The sequence below is a fragment of the Polistes canadensis genome, unplaced genomic scaffold, assembly GCF_001313835.1.
Source record: "Polistes canadensis isolate GaletaPanama2010 unplaced genomic scaffold, ASM131383v1 scaffold_3, whole genome shotgun sequence".
Taxonomy (NCBI): domain Eukaryota; kingdom Metazoa; phylum Arthropoda; class Insecta; order Hymenoptera; family Vespidae; genus Polistes; species Polistes canadensis.
In genome coordinates this window covers 27,343-37,278 of record NW_014569550.1, presented here as the reverse complement: position 1 = coordinate 37,278, position 9,936 = coordinate 27,343, and the positions used below count along the sequence as shown (strand labels likewise).

At 35.3% G+C, this 9,936-nt stretch overlaps 1 protein-coding gene across 1 annotated transcript; it reads left to right on the top strand.

Moving 5' to 3' along the window:
• Positions 1-2,559: 2,559 nt before the first annotated feature.
• Positions 2,560-8,124, top strand: LOC106787001. The gene is made up of 6 exons (XM_014748968.1): positions 2,560-3,627; positions 3,807-4,959; positions 5,068-5,474; positions 5,991-6,525; positions 6,700-7,390; positions 7,689-8,124. The coding sequence occupies exons 1-6, from the start codon at positions 3,619-3,621 to the stop codon at positions 7,789-7,791; spliced, it is 2,898 nt and encodes a 965-aa protein (XP_014604454.1). The 5' UTR covers positions 2,560-3,618; the 3' UTR covers positions 7,792-8,124.
• Positions 8,125-9,936: the final 1,812 nt, after the last annotated feature.

Sequence of the window (9,936 nt, the reverse complement as noted above, 5' to 3'; positions counted from 1 at the left end):
AACGTGTTCAAAAATTCTTACGAATTTTTATCCATTAATTTTCCTGCCATTATTATTATCTTCTTTTTTTTTTTTTCAACGTATTACAACTAAGCAATTTTTAATTTATGTTCGTTTTAACGTACTCGGGTTTAATAATCAGTTTAGAAAAAAGTGTATATATTTAAAAATAGAATTAATTATATATTATTATTATTATTTATTTCATTGATATTAAATCTTTTTTCATTTATTTCATTTTCTACGTATTTCTGCTTCTTCGTTGATTACGAATACGGAAACCAAAAATACAAAGAGAAAGAATGTATGTATGATGTGTGTGTGTGTGTGTGTGTAAGAGAGAGAGAGAAAGAAATCGTTCAACGACACACTTTCATCATGAAGCGAGAAAGAAGCAAGCTCATGGCAAAGACTTAGCGGAAACTGTGAGCTCTTTAGTAAGCATCGAGCGTGATATTTGCGAACATCAGAGCTAGTGGTTGCTGAAAAACAAAAAATAAAAGAAAAAAGAAAAAACAAATAGAAAAGAAAAGAAAGAAATAAAAAAAGAAAACAAGTAAAAAAGTAATTATATTTTATGCTTCAACAGTTTTAAACAATCTCCAACATTCAACGCATTCGAACAAAGGATATATATATATATAAAAGAGGAAAAAATTCCCACATAAAATATTCTTAATGATTTTGTTGCATTCAGGGACACATTTATATTTTTGAAATTGGAACATCATTAAGAGAAATCAACCAATTAAGTCCGTCATTAATTTTTTTTAGTATATATATTATTTAATTATTTTCCACATGTTATTGTTTATAAGAAATAAAATGAAAAAATGTGAACTCCATAATAAATGAGGTTCTAATTTTAGCGTCTAATGCATCTTATGATAAATTCTCGGGCTTGATTGCATGCGTTGATGCATAATTTTTTCTAAACCGTATTATACCATGTTGATTTAGTTTGTTTAACTTTAGCAAACATCCTGCGTATTTGGCATTGTGAATGAGCATCCAAAATACGATACCCTACGGCATGATTTTATATGGACCACCTAAAGTATGTATTTACTATCTATGTGCCAACGTATATACATATGTGTTGGTAGAACTCATACATATATGTAATATATATCGTAGAAATTATTATTCGTATACTAACGTGTACGAATAAATTCGTAATTTATGAAGATGGAGTGTTTCATATTTCACTACTTAAATATATATTTAATATTATATTTATATGAATGATAAAATTTATTCAACATACACATACTCGGTATATTATTTATTAAACATATTATTTTATAAATATTAATGTCATTTTTTTTTATATTTTATAATACATTTATTTATATATACCTGTTTTTTATTTATAATCTTGTAAAAAGAATTTATTTGAAAAGGCAAATATAAATATATAATGTATATATATAGAGTGACTATCTACTTTTATCAACGATAAAAATTATAAAAAAAATATTATACATAAACATAAGTTTCAAAATGTTTAATAAAGCATTATTATTTGGTATAATAATCAAATATTATTACAGAGATGATAATATATGTATAATTGTATTTAAAAGATGAAAAATAATATGTGTTTTAAAAGTAAGTTGAATATTTAAGATGAGTGTATTATTATACTGAAAACTTTGTTATAACCGAACTTTAGACATTTGCACCTGAGGCAGGGGCGTTAAACGGCCCCATTTGTTTCTGTGTCACCGCGATAACTTTCAACATATTCTTCAAGTCAAGACAATAGATTAGATTACTTTAGTTCTTCGGATAAAATTTTTCAAGCTTTCTTCGTCGGAATAAAAAAGAAAAATAATTACGATATTGGAATCCTGACTTATTACATTTAAACGTATTATTTAAATGGTAATTAAGAAAATAATATAAATATTTTCATTCTTCTCTAGAAAAGAGAGAGAGAGAGAGAGAGAAAAAAGAAATCGTTAATATATATTTATTTATTTAAAAATATATTTATTCGATCGTAGAAAAGATCTACGTTGAATATGATTAATTGATCAATTTAAACGACGACAAGATTTATCGATTTAAATTTGGGAGAAAATAAACAGAAATAAAAGAAAAAGAATTGTTAATACCCATGAAAAAATTTGTCTTCGTCTGATGGTGAGTAGAATTCTAACAATCGTTCTTTCAATAATCCTCCCTTTTGGCAAAACCGTAAGGAAACCAAGGCAACGAGAACGCGTCCCTTTGTCGTTCGATTTAATCTCAACCGAAAGAAGCCGCCTTGTCCTATTCTAACTCTCTTGTGCGAAAGACCTAAAAGGCATATTTCTCTCTCTCTCTTTGGGCTTTTTCCGTCTCTCTCTCTTATATATTTCTCCTACATCTGTATTTATGTATCTATGTACTTACGTATACACACGTATCTATATATATATATATATATATATGTATAAAACTAGCTTTTTGCAGGTTTCGATTCATAAGGATAATACCAGAAAAAAAAGAAAAAGAAACAAGAATAAAAAAAAAGTGGGAGAGAAAGAGAAAGAGACAGAAGACAAAAAAAAAATACACGGTACACCAAAGAGAGAAAAGTAATCGTCAGGATTAATTTTTGAATGGATCGAAACGCGGGAGGATCTATCTCGCAAACATGTTTGTTGTCCATTGAAGAGTAGTAGAGTCCGTCAGTTAGTCGATTTTTCGATGAAAAGTAAGAAGGGGTGGTGGTAGGTATTCGGGGTGAAGGGTGAAATTGGTTCTACGAACTCTAGCGAGCGAGTGAGGGTTTCACGTTGGTGTTAAGGGAGAAATGGAGAAAGAGATAAAAGAGGGGGCTGGGGGTGGGGTGGGAATGGAGGAGAGAAAGAGAGAGGGAGAAAGATAGAAAGAGAGGGATGCTGCGATCGATGGCATCGAGGCGCCTAGCAGCCAGGCCCTGAGCAGCTCAACCCTCATCCTCCCAACTCCTTTCTGCCAGCCCTCTCTGCCAGCCCTCTCTGCCAGCCCTCTCTACCAGCCCTCTCTCTACATTCTGCAGCACGAGTCGACAAAGTACGACAACGTATTACTCGTTTGTGTGTGCAGTATGCACCGGGCACTTGCGCGTCGACTCCCGCGCCCATCTCCAGCGCCTCATCGACTCCAACTCGTAAAATCTTGTGAAAGAGACTCACCGAGATTCGATCGTGGAGCGAGGATAGAGGAGGAGGCCTCGCCACTGGCTTTTTTTCATTGTCGTTTCTATTTATTGTTCAACATGCTCTGTTCCACGGTTTTTTAGTCTCTTTCTTTCCCCCTATCTCTGTTACTCTCTCTCTCTCTCTCTCTGTTTTTCTTTGCGTGTCTGTCTCTTTTTTTCCCTTTCTATTTCTCTCTTTCTCTTGTGATCGGTGGTGAACAAGTGTGATTGAAGGTGTTGCTGGCGTAGATGGTGTTGTTACCGGTGTTAGCACCGGTGGTGCGTTAGTTATGATTATGGTTACAGTGGCGGTATCATCGGTGGTGGGTGGTGCTCCTCTCAACGTGCTAAAACCGGGAATTGGTGTATAGTTCGAGCACACTATGCTGCCGTCGAATTGGACAACGTTCTTAACATTGTCACTGTGATGCTTGACCTACTGGCGGATGATTATGGTAATTCTTTATTCATTATTTCCTTTTGTTTGTTTGTTTGTTTCTTGCTTCCTTTTTCTTCTATGCAATTATTTTTGTTCATTTTTTCTATATCGAGATTAAAAACGTGTTCAACACACGAGTATAGGAGTTTCAATTAATGTGCGGGAAATATCATGGCAAGTTACGGAATGTTTCAGGAGATAGCCGATGTCGGAGGTGGGCAAGTAAGAACAGGACTGATCTTTTTCATTCTTATATCGGTGATCCTGATCAAGAGGACTACCGGTTCGAACGGTGGCACCTGCGGCCTTGCGGAATTGACTTGTCGGGACGGACATTGTGTACCGATTGACGCCTATTGCAACGGTAAAGACGATTGCGGAGATGGTAGCGACGAGCCAACTCTTTGTACTCCATGCAATCGTACCTATCACGGCCAGGAGGGTCGGACTTATCATTTGGAGCTTCCTAGACCAGCAGAAACGCGTCTTCCTTTTCTCTGTCACTTGACCTTCACTGCAGCCAGCCGAGGTTACGGGGAACTTGTTCAACTTCTTTGGGATGCCTTCAGTATAGGACGTCTCGAACCTAACGCGGAACATCTCACGGCCAGTTGTCCCGAGGGATCATTGCAATTAGCCGAATTGGGTAGACACTTCACCGGTGGATTTTGGTGTGGCAGCGGAGAAAGCCGTGCGACATATTATAGCGAGACTAGTACGGTCACCGCCTCAATTCGTCTATTTCATTCTCCGCCATCGGTACCCTTTGAATTCCGTCTAAGATATCGTTTCGTTTCGAAAAACGACGCTGTGGCACGACTGGGGAAACCCGATTATCCTATCGAGAGAGGCTCGGCTGTTCCGGGAACTTATTGCTCCCGAAACTTTTACGAGTGCCATTTGAAACAATGTCGTCTACAAAGCCCAAATTATCCAGGAGAATATCCGAGAAATGCGAGCTGTATGATCACGCTCCGTCAAAAGGAGGTGCCTACTTGCAAACACGCTATGATATCCGTTAAAAATAGTCCTACCGGTCCCACCGGGCTAACCAGTTCAAATGCGTCCCTCAGTATTTGGAACGATTGCACAGGTGAAAAAGATCGGCTTATCTTTCACGACGGTTTACGTACCGAAGATCCTATTCTTTTGATATACTGTGGTGGTCCTCTACCAAGAGTCATCGCCAGAGGACCAAATATGCTCGTAGAATTCAGAAGCTCACCGATTGCTATTCCATTAGGAGCGTCAGCTCTGAGACTGGAGTTGGAAGTTCAAGTTATTTATGTGGACTCGGATGGTCTGGATTATGCTAGGAATTCCGAGGGCTGTCATTTTTTTGTCAATGGTACTTCTACATATTTATATATATTATTGATATGATTTTCTAATTTTATTATTTCATTTGAAGTAATAAAGTTCCATGGATTTATGCGATTATACGATGATGATACAGGTACAGCTAAAAGGAGTGGCACGTTGAGAGCACCGTTTCATGCATTGCCACCAACTTCCAGCTGCACGTGGAATATCAAAGGATCGGCTGGTGATCGCGTATGGATATATTTCTCGTCCTATTCTCAAAGAGATTTAACAACGAGCACGGAAAACAATGCCAGTACTCAATCGGATTCGATTTGCGGAGTTAAATTATTATTTTGGGATGGTTCTCCATTAACTGGACTTCCTATGGTTACACTTTGCGATAGTACACCTAAACTTTGCGCTCATGCGGCACTTAGAAACGCTACGAGAAGTACAAGACCTTGCACGGCGGATGAAAGTTACCTCACAATTGCACCTAGCTTAACATTGCGAATGGAAACTGTATTAGGAACTGCTCTTCATAATGTCAACTTTCAGGTAAATAATTGTTTGACATACTTTTATTAAAGTTAAGCAAATTTGTTAGTTTATCGAAATCATTTATTTTTAATGATTAAAATATATTGAAGAAGTAATTCGAAATAACACAATTTTCTTTATATCAAATTTCTATCATCTAATTATATTATACTAGAGTTACCATTAATATTTATCCAAGATTAATCATCTACCTTATATGAATTAAGAGAGTTAAATTTGTTTAACCTGTGTTACCTAACTAAATGAAAAAGTTAAAAATTCCGAAAAAACAAAGTTTCTGATTAAAAAGTCTTAAAAGTGTTATATATATATATAGAGAGAGAGAGAGAAAGAAAAAGAGAGAGAGAAAGTTAAAGTATTTCAGTCAATAAAATGTATTCAAAGTTTAAACGAAAGTAAACCGAGAAACTCGCAAAACACATTATATACACCTATATACATATTTACCCGTTTTATCTTAACTTCTAATTATTGTATATTAAAGTTAAGGTATTACTCTATCGATCTGTTTAGGCGCAGTACGAATTTATTTCAACGGTACAAGTCGGCGAACCATGGGGCGATGGCGTTTGTAGTAGAGTTTGGCGTAAAGTTCGAAGTGGTGATGTGACGTCACCCCGGGATGTGCGACTTTTCGGTAGAGGTGGCTCCTCAAAATTAGATTGCAAATATAGAATAGAAGCTGGAGTTGGCGAGAGAGTTAGATTAACGTTGCATAACGTAAGCCTCGGTGAAGCGACCTCGTGTATCAGTGAACCGGATCCGCATACTGGAAGGCCACGTTGCGTACACGAGATCAGTTCAAGAGAGGCTCGACTTGTACTTTACGAGGCACCGTGGCGTGACGTCAAATTACCTCGAGCTTGTCTTTGCGATAACACGTCTAATCTCCCGTTGACCCATATCTCCGCTGGAAGAGCACTTGAAATCACGTTCCTGGTCGATCAGCAAGCACCTCACGAAGATTTCGAGACCCTATTCTTTTTCGCGAGTTTCGAGTTGGTGCGTTCACCGGAGTGCCCGAGAAAACAGAGAGTTCGCGGAGAAGGTAATATGCTTCTTTTGAGATTTATCAGTTTGTCCCAAAAAAGATAATCGTGTCTAAATCAGTATAACAAGATAAAAGAAATCAATGACATTAAGATATTATCTTTTGATATCCTCTTTAAAATATATATATATATCTAAATTAATTAAATATCAATTTTTGATCCGTTCACAGGTGGCGAGTTTAGATTTGTTGCTCCACCTTTATCGAGACCAGACATCTATTGCGAGGGTCTTCCGTGGTTAGTCGAGGCTAGAGAAAATAGATCGCTGTTTGTATTAACGTGGGGTTGGTTCATGCCGTTAGAACCTGCACCGGTATCCGAGTCGAGTGATGTTATTAAATGTCCGACGTCTAACAGGATCTTATTATATTCCGGTTGGCCACCGAGATTGTTAAAAGTTGTTTGTCCGGCTGAACCGGGTGCAAGAGAGTTTGCCGTTCATGTGTTTTCTGAAGAATGGTTAGGCGGAGAGGAAGGAAAATGGCCTGGACCACCAAGACCACCAGCTCTTTTATTGGATTTTGTTGCTAGGGAATCCGGTCAAGCTGCAGCATCCTGGTTAGAAATTTCAAAGAGCAGAGCTGCATTACGCAGACAGTTACGTCTTCCAGAAAGAGGACCGGAGAACGAGACCGTATCTCAGGGAGATTGTCCGCACAAATGTCCCGAACTTGGTGCTTGCATCGCTGCCACACTTTGGTGCGACGGCAGGCCAAACTGCCCTTCCGGTCACGACGAGGCTAATTGCGGAAGCGGCGCTAGGTTATTAGGGTTATTGCCGCCAGCTTTATGGCTCGTTGTTGCCGGAGTTACCGGAATTGTCACTGCCTTTGCGTGCCTCTTCGTCATATTAATCAGCAGGTAATATATAATTAACTTAACTACACCTTTTATCTATCTTTTGTATAAGTTTCATTCATACTATTTGATTGATATATCTATTATCTCTTACTAAACTCATATCGTTTTATTTTTATTGAGAATGATCAAACCTTTTTAACTATTGTATAAGTATAAAAGTATAATACCCATAATAGATATAATTTTAAAATTGGGACATTATTACTATCGTGTTCAATACGTTTAATTAATCATATATATATATATCGATAGAATCATAATTTTGTTCTAATATTTTGTTTATTTAATTATAATTTAGGTCCAGATTACGCGCGAAACGACTTCGTTACAAAGGAACAATGAAGAATAGCAAACCGAGACGGGCGCCGACGGAAGAGACACTTTTGGGTGCAGCATCCTGACATCAGCAATCCGGCTTCGTGGAATATATTCACGTTGACCGGGAAACTACAGTTTAGTAGAGATACACACATACATACGTTCTGTGCTTCACCGTCCATTAACCAAATTCGATATTCTCTCCCTTAGGTATTCACGAAGCGAACTGGTTCATTATCATCTAGCTCCTTTCAAATTTCACTTTCCCTATTCTGTCTATTTCTATCTGTCTATCCGTCTATCTCTGTTTCTCTTACGATCGAATACTATGCTCTTTGTAATAAGTAATTTGACAAGAAAAAAACTTTTTCCCTTTTTTTTTAATTCGAAAATGAAAATAATATGCGATAAGACGTATTTTATTTTTTGTTTTTTTTTTTTTTTTTTTTTTTTTTAAACAATTTTTTTTTCTCGATAAACGTAGAATATTATTTTCGATTAAATTTTTCATATCAACGTAGTCCCTCCTCCTTTCCACCTCATTACCACGCGACGGTGATACACTGAATTATTGTCAAAATAATCGACTGATTTTCTTTATTATATTTATATTAATCTTAATCGTTTGTGGGCGGAGGGGGGGGGTGGGCAGACGAATTTTGGGAAAGGCAACGGGGATTGAAACCAACGGACATTCAAATAAGCTAAGGGATTGAATTGTCTTTTTCTTTCTTTTTGTTTAAATGCTTAAATGTCATATTTTTCTTGATCATCTTGTTCTCTCTATATCTTTACTTCATTTTAAGATAATTATTGTTTCATTTTTAGATCACAAGATTTTTGTAAGATAGAAGATTATAGAGTCACACACCTAAAACTATTAGTAGTACACAAAAACGATGTTGCATTTGTTACAATTTTTTGTTGTTCTTCCAATTTTAGGTGAAACCCATTCTATCTATCTATCTCTCTCTATCTCTCTCTCTTTCCTTCTCTCTCTCTCTCTCTCTCTCTCTCTCTCTCACCCAGTTTAATCTCTTATCTCAAAATGTAGAGCGCCAAATATGTATTTAAACGTAAAAGAAAAGTAATAAAAAAAAAAAAAAAAAAAAAAAAAAACAAAAAACAAAAAAGGGTATCGCGCAAGGACCGAAAGTGAATCCGAAAAAAGTAGCACTCAGGTGAATCGCAAACTCTATATATATTTTAAAACACTTATTCTCGAATGAAAAATTAATAATAATAAATAATAAATACAAGTTCATTTACTGCGTAACGTTAGTTATTAGATAATGAATATTTCAAATGGTACGTTTATATATCTATATATATACACGTCTATCGTGGAAAACGTATGGCATTTAAACTCGAATCATCTTTATTTTCTCGACTCTTCTTAAACAATTTCCTTGAAATAAGTAAGCGCTTATATCACGAATTATGTAATTCTTACACTAACTATATTTCCAAACAACGTTCTTCGATACATTTTTACAATTATCTAACAATTATATTTTGTTCAATCTTAAGAGAATTATATATATATATTATTATGGAATTAAGATTTATCAAATTATTCGAGATGATACGCGTGAACAATTTTTTTACAGCCATTTAACGATATTTTATTTTATATCTCTCGTTATATAATTTGAATATAATTAAATAATATATTTTACGTACGTTAGATAACAAAGTAAAATGATTTCCACGATATGCGAATTAATGGCTGGGCCTACGTTCATTTGGGACGTAACGGCATCAACGCTCTCGACGTTAGATTGATTTATTTTTTACTTATGTTATTATTATTATTATTATTTTTTTTCTTTTTTTTTCTTCGATCAATCCATACAGGAGAGAAACTAATAAATAAGATTATACAGTTCGATCAATCGCCATTCATCGTAAACAATATTCTTAGTTTTCATAGAGATGGGAACGATCGAATTAAAAAAAAAAAATAAAAAAGAAAAGGAAAAAAAAAAAATTAGATGTTAAACAAATAATAAATGAATTAAAATAGTTTGGAATGATAAATAAGAAGAGGAAGAAGAAGAAGAAGAAGAAAAAAAAAAGAAAATAAAATAAAATGAAATAAAAAAGGAATAAAATTAAATGAAAAATAATAAAAAAAAAAAAAACAAAAACAAAAAAAAAGAAGAAGCAGGAGAGACTCGAGTAAGCGTTGGTGCCGATCTGGCAGAAGAGAATAAATAAAAATGTAA

Coding starts and splice junctions, on each gene's coding strand:
- LOC106787001 (XM_014748968.1), top strand. Junction 5,475..5,990: donor TTCATAATGTCAACTTTCAG/GTAAATAATTGT, acceptor CGATCTGTTTAG/GCGCAGTACGAATTTATTTC. Junction 6,526..6,699: donor ACAGAGAGTTCGCGGAGAAG/GTAATATGCTTC, acceptor ATCCGTTCACAG/GTGGCGAGTTTAGATTTGTT.